At 31.2% G+C, this 15,253-nt stretch overlaps 1 protein-coding gene across 1 annotated transcript in view; it reads right to left on the minus strand.

Annotated features, from left to right (window-relative positions):
• Window positions 1-15,253, minus strand: part of LOC139489503 (uncharacterized) — a 255,507-nt gene that overhangs the window by 207,175 nt on the left and 33,079 nt on the right. The window contains exons 6-15 of the mRNA XM_071275986.1: window positions 14,648-14,702; window positions 14,287-14,393; window positions 13,572-13,654; window positions 13,127-13,185; window positions 9,842-9,963; window positions 5,674-5,767; window positions 4,994-5,105; window positions 2,980-3,154; window positions 1,297-1,486; window positions 288-496 (exon numbers count right to left, since the gene is read on the minus strand). Coding sequence (XP_071132087.1) covers window positions 288-496; window positions 1,297-1,486; window positions 2,980-3,154; window positions 4,994-5,105; window positions 5,674-5,767; window positions 9,842-9,963; window positions 13,127-13,185; window positions 13,572-13,654; window positions 14,287-14,393; window positions 14,648-14,702 — 1,206 coding nt within the window. The remainder of the gene's footprint in view (window positions 1-287; window positions 497-1,296; window positions 1,487-2,979; window positions 3,155-4,993; window positions 5,106-5,673; window positions 5,768-9,841; window positions 9,964-13,126; window positions 13,186-13,571; window positions 13,655-14,286; window positions 14,394-14,647; window positions 14,703-15,253) is intronic.

A 15,253-nucleotide genomic window follows, 5' to 3' on the forward strand; every position in this document is an offset into this window, starting at 1 on the left:
ATTTACTCCTGCATAGCACAGAATCATGTCTTACTGAACAGTATACAATGGTCCTTTTGGAAATCTACTCTGAAGTACAGAGCCTGATATCACATTGAAGTACAAAATGCTGTTGTATAAACGTGTTGTGAACGTTACTTTTTTTAAAAACTTATTTCTTGATCTAAATAATTCTGTCAGCTGAATAACTATAAATTTCTAAAATATACGAACTACAAAATTGATCATAAACAATGAAAAGTGGCACCTATGATTTCTTTCAATATTAGAAAATGATCTATATTTACCATCTCATGTTCATATTTTCTAAGAGCATTGAGTCCAGCACGTTTTATCCATGGAGAATTTGTTGTATTGACATGAGAGACAATATAATCGTATGATGAGTCCAATCCAGCATTGCCCAATGTTTCCAGAAGAACAACGTTCCAGTGATCATAGACTTCCTGCTGTTTGGTTGTTTGTGTGGCCCTTTTTACTTTGTAGCTCCAAGGATCTGTGCAATGGACAAAAAGTAAAAACTTATATTTATAAAAAAATATATTATATCTTATTAGACTGTAACTATTTTACTGGGATCAATTATGACTTTTTTGTAATCATAAAGGATTTGAAAACTGTATAGATTTTTTTTTTATATGCAGGAATACAGATGTAATGTGAAATAAAGGTGAAATCATAAGTGAAAACACATTTATTACAGTTAGGGACTTTAAGAGGGACAGGACAAAATTTTTACAAGCCCAGCAATATCAACGTGTGGAGTACAAACTCTCTACTTTAATAAGGGAATGAATGTTTTATGAAATAGCTCTTTGATCTGTACACAGTCTGCTGAGTCTCCTTATTTGTCAGATAGTTTCCTTGATATTAATTCAGTGATGTTAGACAGTTTCACTACCTTTTATGCATTTCATTATTTAGTGTTGTTTAAAAGCAACAGGTTAACTGACCATAAGAAAGGTATCCATATAACCATATTGAATTAGCTAAATTACAGAAGACTGAAAGATAAATTTAACTTGACAGTTATCTTTCAATCTTTCATAAAATATTGGTTCAGATCAGGAAAACAATAGCCACCTAGTGGAAAATTTCAGTACGATATTGTATGGAGTTTGTCAGAAATACAAAAAATTCTATGCAGACACAAAGTAAAATCTTGTCATGTTAGTGAACTTTTATTTTACAATGAACAAGAACAAAGGATTTTATTTTAAACTCAGTAATTAATCATAGGAATGATGCAATATAAAGGGCGAACAAAAAAACAAAAAAACAATTTAAACTTGTTACCATGAAGTCCTAATTTCTTGTGGACTTTTTCAATGATGTCTGCTGCAGTTTTCTGATCTCCAGCTTTGGCTAGTTGATTAACCACAATACCAAGGGTAAGTAATGCCCTCTGGTACAACTTTCCAGTGTACAATGATTGTGGAAACTTGTTTCTATTTAAACATAAATCTTCAATGGCAAGTAACATACTCTGAAAGTAGAAAACATAGCAATGATTAAAAAAACAAATTATGCCCACTGATATATATATATAATTTCAAAATGCAACCATTTTATATATTTATTTTCCTTAATAAAGTTAAATGATTGATTGATGTTTGCTCTTCACCACATTAGTGCAAAATTCTGTATGTGCCTGTCCCAAGTCAGGAGTCTGTAATTCAGTGGTTGCTGGATATCATTTTTATCAACCTTTATTCTTTTGGACATAAACCAGGCTTTTAGTTTTCTTGCTTTGAGTTGCTTTACCTTTTGTCATTTCATGGAATTTTATAGCTTACTATGCAGTATTTGTTTTGTTCATTGTTATGAGCTTTTGTGTCTTATGGTCTCTGATGGAAAGATATCTCATTGGCAACAATACCACTACTTCTCATCTAAATAAAAGCAAGCAAACTTTAATTAACATAAATAAACTATCTGTAACCCTTCTGCACTATAAATTACAAGACATTGAGACTAGCAATACATGGATTTCATATTTAAAGAAAAGAAAAGCACAATCCTAGTCAATTTAGATTGGAGCGTAAATTGTAATGAAAACTTGTATCAAGCTATTAATTTTTTATAACAAAAATATTTATTAAAACATAGAACTATGGAAACAGATTTGTTCTCCTAATTACGTCATTTTTGTCGAGCCTGCAACTTTCGTTGCAGAAAGCTCGACATAGGGATAGTGATCCGGCGGCGGCGGCGGCGTTAGCTAACTTTTTAAAAGCTTTATATTTTAGAGGGTGGAAGACCTGGATGCTTCATACTTTGTATATAGATGCCTCATGTTACGAAGTTTCTGTCAGTCACATGTCAAATTTCCTTGACCTCATTTTCATGGTTCAGTGACCACTTGAAAAAAAAGTTCATATTTTTTGTAATGTTGAATTCTCTCATATTATAAGTAATAGGATAATTATATTTGGTATGTGCGTACCTTGCAAGGTCCTCATGCCCGTCAGACAGTTTTCACTTGACCTCGACCTCATTTCATGGATCAGTGAACAAGGTTAAGTTTTGGTGGTCAAGTCCATATCTCAGATACTATAAGCAATAGGTCTAGTATATTCGGTGTATGGAAGGACTGTAAGGTGTACATGTCCAACTGGCAGGTGTCATCTGACCTTGACCTCATTTTCACGGTTCATTGCTCAGTGTTAAGTTTTTGAGTTTTGGTCTATTTTTCTTAAACTATAAGTAATAGGTCAACTATATTTGTTGTATGGAAGCATTGTTAGCTGTACATGTCTGCCTGGCATGGTTCATCTGACCTTTACCTCATTTTCATGGTTCATTGGTCTTTGTTTAGTTATCTTGGTTAATGTTAAGTTTATGTGACAGTTTGTAATAAAGCTTTATACTTAGGACTATCAACATAATATCAATGATAAGTAAAGAAGGCGAGACATTTCAGCGTGTGCACTCTTGTTAACATAAAACAATGGATATAACACATTAATGCTATACTACCTGATGAGGTGGTTTTCCCAAAGTAGGTATATGTGACAACAATCTTATTACAAACAATGGTTTTGGTTCTCTAGAGTAGATAATAAACTTGGCTAACAATATCTGGCTTAGATCTGTAGACAGACTGGCAAACGCATCTATAATAATCTCTGTTTCCTCTTGGTATCGTATCAAACTAAAATACATAAGTGTTATCAATGAAAAAATTGTTTTTTAAGTATATCAAAGTTTATAAATTTTGTAGTTAATGAATTAGTGATCTACATACAGATAAAAGTTAATGGTACAAGACCGCACAGTTTCTAAGCATCCACATTTGATAAGTTACAAATGCTACGGCAGACATTACACCATTAATATAATTTGTTAGGGATAATTTATTAACATCTCAATCTAGTAGAATGCAAAAGCTTCTAATTATGTTGATGTCATATAATTTGTTATTGACAACTTTTCAAAGTTTGCTCCTATTTACCGCTTGTACAATGGCAATGGCTGCTGTATTATTAAATTGAAATTGTTTTTTGATAATAAGCTTAACTATTATTGTTCAGTTAGAGTCTAAGTGAAATTTAACAAAAATATTTTTTTCAAAAAGTCCTTTTTTTTTATATTGGAAAATATTGAATGTTTGCACATTTATTTGTACTGAAATTCAAATCTAAAACTTTTACTGAAAAGCTCCTTCAAATATGTTGTTTACAAACAACATTTTTTAGTTTTGAATTCTAATGAAAATATCCAAAATAAAAATAAACAGCTGCGCCATGAGCGCATGATACGCCCTACGTATTGTGTGGAAGTTTTGTGCAATAATCATAAATAGTTTCTGAGAAAGTTTTAAGCAATAACCATATATTGTTTTCAAGACACGGCGGGACATGTGAAACCCCCAACCCTGTTTTTTTTTTTTACAAAAAACTAAATATCACTGAAATAAAAATTTGAATCAAAACCAAAAAGTATACAGATCTTTAGATTAATATAACAAATAAGTGTGCAAAGTTTTAAGCAATAATCATAAATTATTTTTGAGATATGGTGTGAAATGTAAATAAACCCTACCCTGTTTAACAAAATACTCAATAACTTCAAAATAAAGTTTTGAATCATCACCAAAAAGTATACAGATCTTTAGATTAATATAACAAAGAAGTGTGTAAAGTTTTAAGCAATAATCATAAATTGTTTATGAGATACGGCACAACATGTAAAAAAACTCTCCCCCTTTTTTACAAAATACTCAATAACTCAAAAATGAAATTTTGAATCATCACAAAAAAGTATACAGATCTTCAGATTAATATAACAAAGACATGTGTAAAGTTTTAAGCAGTAATCATAAATCGTTTTTGAGATATGGTGCGATATGTAAAAAAACCCTCCCCCTTTTTTTACAAAATACTCAATAACTCAAAAATGAAATTTTGAATCATCACCAAAAAGTATACAGATATTAAGATTAATATAACTAAGAAGAGTTTAAAGTTTTAAGCCATGATCAGGAATCGTTTTTGAGATACGGTGCGACATGTGAAAAAAAACACACCCCTGTTTAAGTTACAAAGTGCCGTAACTCAAAAAGTTTTAATCTTATTTTCACCAAAAAGTATACAGATCATTTGACCATCATAAGAAACAACTATGTTAAGTGTCATGAAATTTGGATAAGTCGTTCTCAAGTTACGGTGCGACATGTTTACGCCGGACAGACGGACAGACGGACGGTACGACGGACAGACGGACACCGGACATTTGTATACCATAATACGTCCCGTCAAAATTTTGACGGGCGTATAAAAATGCATCCAACTTTTTCATTTGCTTTTCATGTTGAGCTAATGCATCTATCCCCTGAAGTAAATTTTTAATAAAAGGGGCATCCTTTTTGGAAACCCTTTTAATGTCTTAGAACCTGCCTTCTTGTAAAACTTACACAGAAAAAATCTGCATTTTTTATTTTTTCAGTACTTTTGCACATATACATTGTTTCTCAATCTTATTTAAAACTTACTTAGGTTTCGTAAGAACAAAATATTCTTTTGCCAGTTGTTTTAAGTCATCATCTGGTAACAGTGTTAAAGCTTCTAACATACTATGGAAACATGAGACAACTTCAGGGGATCCTGTAAAATAAATTAAGATAGGTTTAATGATAATTGGTGAATGCAAATTTTACAAAAATTTTGTGTTTGCTTATTGTTATAAAGAACTAAATGCAAAAAGTGCCAACTGATGCCACAAACTGCCACTATGTAGAGAGAGAAAAGGGTAAAAAATACTAGTATACTTGGACAAAAAAACATAAACTAACCCTGCAAATTTTTCACATTAAAAAATGTTTACAATTCATAAATTCTGAAGTTACCTTAAATAAGTATTTGGTAAACAGGAAATTAAAGTGTGATTAATCTGAAAGCTAATCATATTCACATACTGAAAATGATTCACAATTTCAATAAGCTCAGATTTGTAGTGCCTTAGAAAAATGAGACGAAAATTTCAGGGGATGGAGCGAGAAAATAGTATACCCCTGTTTTGGAGAATAATCACAGATCTCACATAAACCTTGGAAATTGCAAACTGTATTATCTTAAGCCACATCAGTTATGATAGGTTATGGTGGGTGAAACATACATTGATCATTATGCTGAAAATGACAAAATTAGCAGTATATCTTGTTATTTTACAAACCTTCTGCTGGTTCTATCCTGATGCAGTAGATCTTCTTTTTAATTGTTTCTTTCAACTGAGCAATTTTTTGGGCATTGTATTCCTTCTTTTCATACTGAAAAAAAAAATGTTGGGGTGTCTAAATTATAATCCATAGAATCTTTAAATAATTTGCCAAAATGTAGTTCATATCCTGCTTGTTTAAAAACATTAATAAAAAGAATGGGTCACCGGACTTATTTTCACACTACAGGTTGTGCAAAATTGTCAAGATTTTGTATAGGTTATGCATGGAAAACTCAATTTTCCGCCATAAAACCCAAACCACATCATAGAATTTTGAGATAAAATATGAGAAGATAGCCCCAATATTATGCTTTCAGATAAGAAAAAGAAAAAATGGGGTCACCGGACTCGTTTTCTTGCTACATGTAAAAATGGGTAAATTCCTAACACATTCTATTGTAAAAGTAACACTATCTGAATTATCTGCCCTTGCATTTGAATTGCCTCCCCTTATTTGACAAATATGGAAAAAAATGAATCAAACAAAAGAATTCTTTTTTTTGCAAAATACAATCATAAATATGATCAAACATGGCATTTTCTATATTTTAATGACAATTCTTACACATGAATTACCTACTACTATAAAAATTTGCACATTTTATCAAAGATCTAGACCTTGTTTTCTAGTATTTCAAAATCCAAGATGGAGGAAGACACCCTATCTGGTTATAATGTACCAAATAAAATTACATGGGCGCAGCCATTTTATGAAGGGAACATGACATAGAGATAAAAATAGATGGCTCTCTGTGATTGGTTGTTATATCTTTTATATATTTTTCTTCTGGAAAGCATTATGAATGAAGTTTCATGCAAGCTCAAATTTGTCCTTAAATGTATAGTATGAAGGGCCGGAAATATTTTTTTTATGTTGCTCAAAATTAGGTAAATTTTTCTGCGAAATCGTCAGGTATCATGAAAAACCCCAAAATTCACCAAGAAAAGCCATGGGACCATATATATTTGAGTGCGGTAAAATCGCAAATAGATATCGAGCTTCAATTAGGCAACAGCAGTTTTTCCATAATTAGTTTATTAAAAGCGCCTTTTAAGGAGATAATTGCTAAAAATAGCATTGCCGGCAATGGGGCCACCATTTAGTACGTTATATCCTATAATGGTCTCAAAATATGTCAAAAATTGTATTTAAAGAAAGATTTAGACATCAAAAACGCTTTACTAGTGTTGTGATATGTGTGAACAATTCCGTTTTCATGCTATAGTCCGTTTCTTATTTGCATTCAAAATACGGGTAAGTACAGGATTACATCGCCTTGATGTGTCTTTTCTGTTTTTATCGAAAATTTGTCTTACAGGCTTGATAGCCATATATAGGCCTAATTTTTGGCGATACTTGTTAGATTTTGTCACATCACATGACACAGAAATCTTCGGATTTAACCCTCCCCCTTTTTTGGTAAAAACGGCTCCAAGGGTATATGCATACGCTAAACGATTTCGCATCATTCATAACATTTACCAGACTACTTGTATAGCTAATATAGACCCCCAGAAGCTGTTTTTTACGAAAAGAAGCTAAAGTGTGCACATGTATCCGATTTATAAAGCTATAGTCCGTTTCAAAATAGTGAATTTATTTCATATTGAACTGGTCCGAATTTTTAATTTGGTTTTCGGCACAGCGTCATTCAAATTAAATTTTCTGTTGATCAATATCAGAAGCACATGATTACTTCGAAAAGGCAATACAGTCAAACCTGTGAAAACCGGACCCTGAGTAAACTGGTTTCCTGTCAATTCCGACCAAAAATTAAAATCCCATTTCCCTCCCTTAATATTCTTTGCAAAAATATCCCTTGTAAACCGGACCCTGTCTATTCCGAATTCCGATCTAATTATCTAGTCCCAATACAGTAAATTACTTTAATTATTACCTGTCAAAACCGGTTTGGCCTTTTATCATAACGGTATTGATTGATGTCAATCAACTGATCAAGAGCGTGTGTTGTGGTTGTTTACACAAAGGGTTTCTTCAGGGTATAAAATTAGCAAGGTAACAAAAAGTGAATTAAAAGTAAAGTGAACTGTTTTACAACCATTAAAAAGATTTTCCTTAGAATATGTTAGTTTAAACAAATATTAATATGGAGACTTGAAGTACGCCAATAAAAGAGGAAAATTGATTTTGAAAACAATGTGAACTGAACACACCATTGCCAAAAAAGGTCTCGTGAATGAATCTACATTGAAACAAAAGTAAGATCTAATTCAGGAATCTGATAAAGGAAAAAAACGTTCTTGGTTCATTTCACTGTTCACTGGATCGATTAATCATTGAATGAGACGAAGGAATTATGTTTTCATGATTCTAGGTAACCCTTTGTGAACCTCGATGAAAATGTTGATATTGAAGAAGACCCGGATGTAAACATTCCACTTTCGGAGTCGACAGAGATCCGACCACTTTTGAAACGAAATAACTGCTATGGAAAATTAATCTTCAATGCCTACGGAGGAAACTTATGATGGACAGAAAAACAACTCGTGTTTATCAATTCAAACAACGCGGAGATTCCGACGCAAACAAAATCTGCGAAAGTGAAAATGAAGCGGACGAGCCAGAAACTTTAACTTCATATGAGTATTTCTTCACAAACATTAAATGTATGAATCATTTTTCAAATTCCAAAGATGATGGATTTCTTAACTTTCTCATACCAATGAGAGCAATGATTGAAGATGTTTCGTTCGTAGAAAAATGGTAAAAAGCAGGGACATGTCCAAATATATATTGTGTTCAAATCATCGGCACTCTAGGTTAAATAAAATTAGTTTCAGAATTTTCTATTATTCAATACACTAATTTATAATATGTCAGTAATCTACTGTACTATACAAGCTTATTATTTGTTAATTGCATGAAATATGCAGTTCTGTAAAATATCTGACGTCATGAACCACTGACTTCCTGTCAATCTGAAAACCTGAATAAACCGACCCACTGCCTAAACCGGCCCTTTTTGACGGTCCCAGAGGTGGCCGGTTTACACAGGTTTTACTGTACTAATAAAGAGACAAAATATTACACCTGCAACAAACAGTACCGTAATGTCTATAAAAATCAGTGTAATTTTTTACCAATTTTTAAACAGGGGTAGGCTCCAGAAATTAATTCCTGTGTATTATACAGTTTTCAATGAGATATTTTGCATAGTAGAATGAAGTCAAGCAATGTTCAAGTAACTAATGCGGCAAAAAAAATGAAATTTCAAAAATTGTTTATTACCGTATAGGTTACAATGTACCAAATAAAATTACATGGGCGCAGCCATTTTATGAAGGGAACATGACATAGAGATAAAAATAGATGGCTCTCTGTGATTGGTTGTTATATCTTTTATATATTTTTCTTCTGGAAAGCATTATGAATGAAGTTTCATGCAAGCACAAATTTGTCCTTAAATGTATAGTATGAAGGGCCGGAAATATTTTTTTTATGTTGCTCAAAATTAGGGAAATTTTTCTGCGAAATCGTCAGGTATCGTGAAAAACCCCAAAATTCACCAAGAAAAGCCATGGGACCATATATATTTGAGTGCGGTAAAATCGCAAATAGATATCGAGCTTCAATTAGGCAACAGCAGTTTTTCCATAATTAGTTTATTAAAAGCGCCTTTTAAGGAGATAATTGCTAAAAATAGCATTGCCGGCAATGGGGCCACCATTTAGTACGTTATATCCATCTACCTTAAGACTAATTTCGGCCTTTATCACAATCAATCATTGCTGAAACAATGACCTATGGGAAATAGATCATTTTCTGGAAAATATATGTACTTCAGTTCTCTTTATGACAATAATGATTATAAATAAAATGATGCATATATTGAAAGCAGATCAATTTCCATTTTATTTTGAAACTATAGTGGCTGCACCAGTAAAAAAAGCTCTTTTAACATTGTTTTAGTGATAACTAATTATGTATCTTACTTCAATATTTAGTTAGTCAAACACTGTGCTCTTTGTTTTTTTAAGACCAATAGGATAGAAATCCAGACAAGGGCGTAAACAAACATTTATCACACAATGAGTTTGTTGTGTTTAAAATTATTTAAATGAAACAATGAAAACTCTGTTAAATGTTTTCAATAACACTTACATTGCCAATGTGTATGCTGTCAGTTACTATGCCATCTATAGGTCTGAATGATTTTTCCTTGATCAATTCTTTCTTTAGAAATGTTAACACTCCTTTGTTTGTAGCAGACATTGTAGGATTTTCTGTAAATAAACAAATCTTTCATAAGCAAGAGTAAGTTTCTGAACAATAATAACACTTAAATATAAATACACAAAACAAAACAGATCAGTATATTAGATTTAAGTACTTTTTCTGAACTTATTTAAACATCTGCATACCTTTGTTTTCCTCTGATTGATATGAACAGGATGATACAGTACCCAAATATGCTTAGGTGCCTGTACCAAGTAAGAAACCTTGTCAAATGTTGTTTCTATAGTAATGTTTATCTTGTAGAACAGATGGTGTTGGGGCAAATCTTTGATAGTCTGACAGATATTCACAACTTATCTAGACTCAGCCATATTTCTAGAGCCCGACATATTATGTAGACATCTCTTTATTGTTGACCTCTAAATGTCTTTCTGTTTTCTTTGTGGCTAAGTTAACTCTTTTGGTGTTTTGTGTCTTTGGGTTGTAGTTTCATTTATGTATACACATTTCATTTCATATTTTATAATGACCCAGTTTCATTTAAAAAAAAATATTACATAGATACAAAGATTTGATTAGTAAATTTGACTATACCTGTAGAAAACTTATTAAAAATGGTATTTCAAATCCTAAATTTTATGGTAATATTGTACTTAAACCGAGGAAATCACTATGTGATCCGTGTAAACTCATCGAACCTTTAAACAAACTTATAAGTAAAGGTTATCGTACCAATATTGTAATTAGATCTTTGAATATAGTTTACATTGGAACTAATATCGATTTTGTCATTAGCAAATTAAAACATAACTAAATTGTATCTTCTTTTGAGGCGGGATGTATAGAGACACAGACACGTTAATTTTTATCTCTATAGAAGTCACTCCTCACTATCCTACTACCTGTCGATACATTTATTTTTGGCATTGCACAAGTCATGTCTTCTTAGACTGTTCACAACGTTAAAATACTAAATCCCTGGGATGTGTTTTAGTCGATTTTAGTCTCTGATGCATGATTTTTTTATTATTAATTGTTTTTGGCTTTTAACTAGCTGTCAGTAACTGTGAGTATACTCTCAAATCATATTTTCTTGTTAATTTGACCTGTTGATACTGTTTATAATGCTTTTTTGTTATTTTATATTTATTTAGTTCTTGTCTATATACAAGCTTTGATTATTTGGAATATATTCTAAGTTTCACTTCTTCTTACTACATTTGTATAAACTTCAAGATTTACCTGTATTTTTTTTTAAACCGTTTTTTCTTCTAAAGTGAATATTTTCGAAGGGTTATGGTGACTTGAATAACACCGGTATCAGTAAGATTACATTTCTACCTTGACAGGTAAGTTTGTATTTAGCCTATAAAATACTTATTTAGCCTTGAGAATTGAAAGGTCAGTTTATCCCATTCATACAATAGAAGTTTACCTATAAGGGTCAGAATGGGGTTTACAGAATAGAGAATAAATGTAATAGCAACAAAAAATAGAGAATAGAGAAAATGAACAACAAAATAAAGAATAGAGAATAATGCGGTGCAAAAGTATAAAGAATAAATGTGCAAAATAAAAAGGAAACTTAGGTAACTGTAATGCAATACCGATAATATAATGATCAATGTGCATAATTGATAAATAATCTTGTAACAGAAAGACTATATAGTAAAATCATTTTCACGAGAATTTGCTTTACAGAATGAGAGTTATTTTTAAGGCTATTAAAAGAAAAATGCCCTAAAAATTTAAAGAATACAGATATTAAAAAACCCATGCAGGTCCTCATGTCATTTACATTGTCAAAATATAGGACACATCTAGTCAAACTGGTTTTAAACTAGACAACTAGTCAAACTGGTTTGGTATAACTGACTGTTTCTTGCCCTAGATGTCTATTTCACAGTGACCTTATGTGTTTGTGCTAAGAGTACATTGTACTGTCAAATTCATTGATTTTCTGTTGGGACATGACCCACATTGTAAACATGCAAAATAGTGGCTTGAGATTTCAACTGATATTAGTATAATAAATTAAAATTTGGAATATTATATCCTGGTTGATGATGTTTTTTTGGGGGACCAAGATGGTTTCTTCATTCTTGTTCACATTATGATTATTTTAACCTTCAACATTGTTCAATGCACATTTAAAGATAGAAAAAATTTCAGCTCTCATTTAAAATATTTTGCAACTTTATAATAATCTGTCAGATTTGGAATAAACAAAAAACAAGACCCTGCAAGCATTGTCTATTTCTATAACAGTCAAGCAGATAGTTTTTTTTTATATCTGAAAAAAAACTACCATGTAAAGAAATATGCAATTAAAAGGCCTAAAATAACCCCTAAATTCAACATTAACAGATTTTTAACAATTAAATCAAGATGCACAAAGTTTTAAGTATTGGTCAGAATATAGGGTTCTTTTGTACTTTAACAATATCACAATAACAATAAAGTGACCTTAATTTTGGACAAGGTAAATGGCATGAAGCCAAATTTATCAATGGAAAACTGACCTTTCAATTCTCAAGGCTAAATAAGTATTTTATAGTCTAAATACAAACTTACCTGTCAAGGTAGAATTGTAATCTGAGTGATACCGGTGTTATTCAAGTCACCATAAATATTTCGCAGTGGTGACTTGCCATGGCTTTGTTTGGACTTGTTTGTTTGCTTTTTGGCCTTGAATGTTTGTTCCTAATATTTTATTAACTGTGCATTTGCATTCAGATATATCGCAGATCAAATTTATTCGTTTATAGTGTATTAATGTACGTTTTTTGATTGAGTTAAGCCTGCCAATTGATATTTTACCATGTGTTTTTCTATGTTGTGATGTTATGCTATTGTTTCAGAAAAAGGGAGAAGGTTTGGATCCATTAAAACGTTTAATCCCGCTGCAAATGTTTGCACCTGTCCTAAGTCAGGAATCTGATGTACAGTAGTTGTCGTTTGTTTACGTAATTTATACCTGTTTCTCCTTTCTTGTTTTTTTATTTTATATAGATTAGACCGTTGGTTTTCCCGTTTGAATGGTTTTACCCTAGTAATTTTGGGACCCTTTATAGCTTATTGTTCGGTGAGCCAAGGCTCTGTGTTGAAAGCCGTACATTGACCTATAATGGTTTACTTTTTTCTAAATGGTTATTTGGATGGAGAGTTGTCTCATTGGCAATCACACCACATCTTCCTATATCTAATTACCCATTGAACTGAAGTCATTCATTGCTTTCACTTTTCTCATGTCTTTCCCAGCATCAAAACTGAAATTTAAAAAAAAGTTATCTGATATATAAAAAATACGCAAAATCTTAAAAAAATCTCTAAGAGTTAGAAAATTCAGTTTGCAGGTTTTGGTTGTACTTCCATAAGTCTTGTAATTTTAAATATACCTTTTCAAACCTTAACACATAGACCATTTATTGTCACCTTTATAGCCATATATATTCATTTCAAGTGTTATATTTTGTCTTTCTCAATTGTTTTAAATTTTGTTTACTATACTTATTTTATTCCATTAAATTTTATTACTTTTTGTCCTTATGAAGTTCATTTTCTTGTCTTATAGTCTTTGGTTGATAGTTCTTTCATCCTATCAGTTTTATCACTTATAAACCAGTTAATTTAGCATTCATGTTTTTTTACTTACTCAGGTGCCATTTGTGGAGATTCAAATTCTTCTTCCACCACAACTTTTTTAACTGTTCCCAGATCATGATCAAAATGCAAAACCTGAATGAATCAAAGTTTATTGCATTATTTATTTATGTAACATATTGAAAATTCAAAGTATTGGCAAACAGATAAGATAATTGCTCACATGTGACATTAACAACTAATCACTGCGAAGCTGCTGATCATATATTAAGTTATTGTTTAAGTAGTTTTTTAATAAAAGATTGACTATTTGTTGAATGGAAAGATAAGGTGATTGCAATTTATATATATAGCTAGCTTCCTCTCCTACAGTGGGATTACATCACAATGATCTATCAATTACTATGAACATATAAATGTACATTCTACTAAAAAAATCAAACTTGAGCATTTGAAATTATATTTCTTTTTAATTATTGGAAACAAATTAGCAGTACCCAAAATCCAGTAGCTATAGATAATAAAAATTGCAATAAGCTGCTTTAGGTCAAAATATAAAAGTCTCTAAGTTTGGCAAAATATCTTGAAATAAATGAAGAATGTGTCAATTGGACACAGATGATGCCCCCACTTGTATATAACATTGCCCCTGCTGCGGAGGGGCATAATGAAATCCTCATCCTTTCTATAAAAAGTTCGCCAACCATAGAGTATGATCTTATATTATAAATAATTTACTTCAAATGAAATAAACCCTCATATCTCACCTTCTGATGTACCCCTTTTGCATTAGGTATTGGTGTACTATGTCTGACTTTTTTAAACTGGATCCCATCTGCAGTCTTGACAACTGAGTATGATGCATTATGATGACCTACAAAAAAATGTTTATTGTCAAAATCAAAACTTAATAATGACTTGCATGGTTTAAATAAGATGTTACAAGTAGATTCTAGGGTTTGTCTACTTGCAAGTTGATTTACGGGTTCTGAGAACCCTTAAACATTAACACAATATTATGTTAACAATCGATATAAAAGGCTAAAATGTAACATACTGTCTTATCCAATGATTACACAACGCCCCAGTCCGACCCTGCTAGACTTACAATGTATTAAGATATTTTACCTTCATTTCCATACTCTTCTGTTTTATAAGTCCATTTATTCTTTGCAGTATCATCCTGTGAAAAGAAATAAAAATCAAATTGAACACAAATTAATCAAAATATAAATGCATTAGCTATTTAGCCATTTCTAGTCAAAAAGCTAAAATACTGTTAATTCAGAAATTATTTCCTTTTTTAAAGAATGGACAACAATACAAATACAAATATTTTATTGGCACAAACTACATTACAATAATTGGCAATGGCCCATACAACTAGTATATATACAAATAGTAATGATGCAGCAATTAAACAACACTACACAGAATATCAATAGGCATATTTCGAACAATGAAATGTGCAGTTATTAATATATCAATATATATATAGGTTAATTTAGAATAGGCTACTGACATAAGTATATTGTATGTTATAGCTTCAAATTGTTCATGTTACTGATACTCATTTATACACTTGCTATTTAAAAGTAGTAGTTTGATATATTCATCCTCAGTTTTGGATTGTTTGTCATAATTTTTAAAATTGGACAATTTTGATATAAGAACATTTCTTGTGATTCATATTTTGTGCAGTGCAAGATAAAATGTTTTTCGTCTTCTATATTT

Source organism: Mytilus edulis, chromosome 9, assembly GCF_963676685.1.
Source record: "Mytilus edulis chromosome 9, xbMytEdul2.2, whole genome shotgun sequence".
In the NCBI taxonomy this organism is placed as follows: domain Eukaryota; kingdom Metazoa; phylum Mollusca; class Bivalvia; order Mytilida; family Mytilidae; genus Mytilus; species Mytilus edulis.